The 1,732-nt window shown below is 30.3% G+C and overlaps 1 protein-coding gene across 1 annotated transcript in view; it reads right to left on the bottom strand.

The window, feature by feature from the left end:
• ARHGAP40 (Rho GTPase activating protein 40) overlaps nucleotides 1-185 on the bottom strand; it is a 34,065-nt gene extending 33,880 nt beyond the window's left edge. The window contains exon 1 of the mRNA XM_042464268.1: nucleotides 116-185. Within this exon, the coding sequence (XP_042320202.1) occupies nucleotides 116-185 (70 nt within the window). The remainder of the gene's footprint in view (nucleotides 1-115) is intronic.
• Between the last annotated feature and the right edge of the window lie 1,547 nt (nucleotides 186-1,732).

Genomic DNA, 1,732 nt, shown 5'->3' with positions numbered 1-1,732 from the left:
CTTTTTCTATAAATCATAGACTCTTTAATTTCTTTTTAATCCAAGTCCAGTTCTTTAAATCTTTTTAAACATTCCCATTCTTTCTCTCTTTCTTCCATTTTCAAGTCACTCATACGTGCTGTAAGTATGTCCATTTCCATTGCCTCTGTTAAACTTTCTAAGCATTCCTCTATAGTGGGGGTCATTCGCGATCTCCAGTATCTGGCAAAAGTAATTCTTGCTATTGTAATCATATATAATATTAATCGTCTAATTTTTTTTCCACTTTTTTCTCTAATATACCCGTCATATTTAAAAGAAACAACAAAAGGTTTAATGGTATTACAATTTCTAAGATTCTTGACATGAACTTCTGTATTTTTTCCCAATAATTTTTGGTCTCTTCACATTCCCACCATAGATGGTAAAATGTACCTCTTTTTTTTTTCTCATTTCAAGCACATACCACTCCCAACTTTATACATTTTATTTAATCTATTTGGGGATAAGTACCATCGGTGTTGGATTTTGATATAATTTTCTTTATAGTTCTGACAAAGGGTGAAGGAATGTGAATCTCGCCATGATTTTTCCCATAAGTCCATGTCAATTGCTTCTCCTATGTCTTGTGACCACTTTATCATACTTTGTTTTACTGTTTCAGATTCCAGATCTCTTTGTTTTAATATTCTATAATATTTTGATATATGACCTTTTTTCCCATCAAATATAATATTATCAATTTCATTCTTTTCAGTTGTTAATTCATGTTCTTTTTTGTCAATTCTAATTTTTTCCATTAGTTGTCTTTGTAACAGCCAATTCTTATTAGTCAATTTTTCTATTTCATTACTAAATTTCCTTTTTCATCTTTTAATAGATCTTTATATGTTAACCAACGTTGGTCTTTTTGTCTAGTTCTTTTATAGAATGCCTCTTGGGTTGAGATCCATAATGGCCATTGATTATAGAACATTTTTTAATTTTTACCCAAATCCTAAATAATGAATTTCTTATAAAATGATGGGAAAAATCGGAATTCGCATTAAGTTTTTCATACCATAAGAAAGCGTGATACCCAAATCTCATTTTCATCCTCTCTAGTTCTAACAATTCATCATTTCTCAAAAAAACCCATTCTTCTAACCATTGGAGGCATGCTGCATAGTAATACAGTTTCAGATTTGGTAAATTACAACCTCCTTTCCTTTTATCTTCTGTTAACAACTTCCACCTAATCCTCGCTTTCTTTCCCTGCCAAACAAAATTGGTAAGGATTTTTTGCCACTTTTCAAAATATTTTTCTTTACACAAGATGGGTAGATTTTGGAATAAGAAAATAAGTCTTGGCAACACATTGATCTTCAGAATTTCCATTCTTCCCAACAAAGAAAGATTCATTTTTGACCACTTCAACATATCTCTCTTGATCTCATTCCATACTTTTTCATAGTTGTTATAATAAAGTTCTATATTCCTTTTTGTGAGATATATACCCAAATATTTAGCTTTTTTGACCACTTTAAATCCCAAGATGTTACTTAGTTCTTGCTCTTCCGTTTCTGACATATTCTTAGTTATAATAGCTGTTTTATTTACATTGATCTTAAAGTCTGCCAATTCACCATAACTGTTTATCTTCTTTATTAGTTGTAATATTGATTTTTTGGGGTCCTCCAAAAATATAATCAGGTCATCAGCGAATGCTTTAAGTTTAACATTAAATTTACCTATTTTAGCTCCTTCTATATCG

This window comes from Sceloporus undulatus, chromosome 4 (assembly GCF_019175285.1).
Source record: "Sceloporus undulatus isolate JIND9_A2432 ecotype Alabama chromosome 4, SceUnd_v1.1, whole genome shotgun sequence".
In the NCBI taxonomy this organism is placed as follows: domain Eukaryota; kingdom Metazoa; phylum Chordata; class Lepidosauria; order Squamata; family Phrynosomatidae; genus Sceloporus; species Sceloporus undulatus.
Note: the sequence above shows the minus strand (reverse complement) of the source record. Positions and strands in the feature narration are given on the sequence as shown.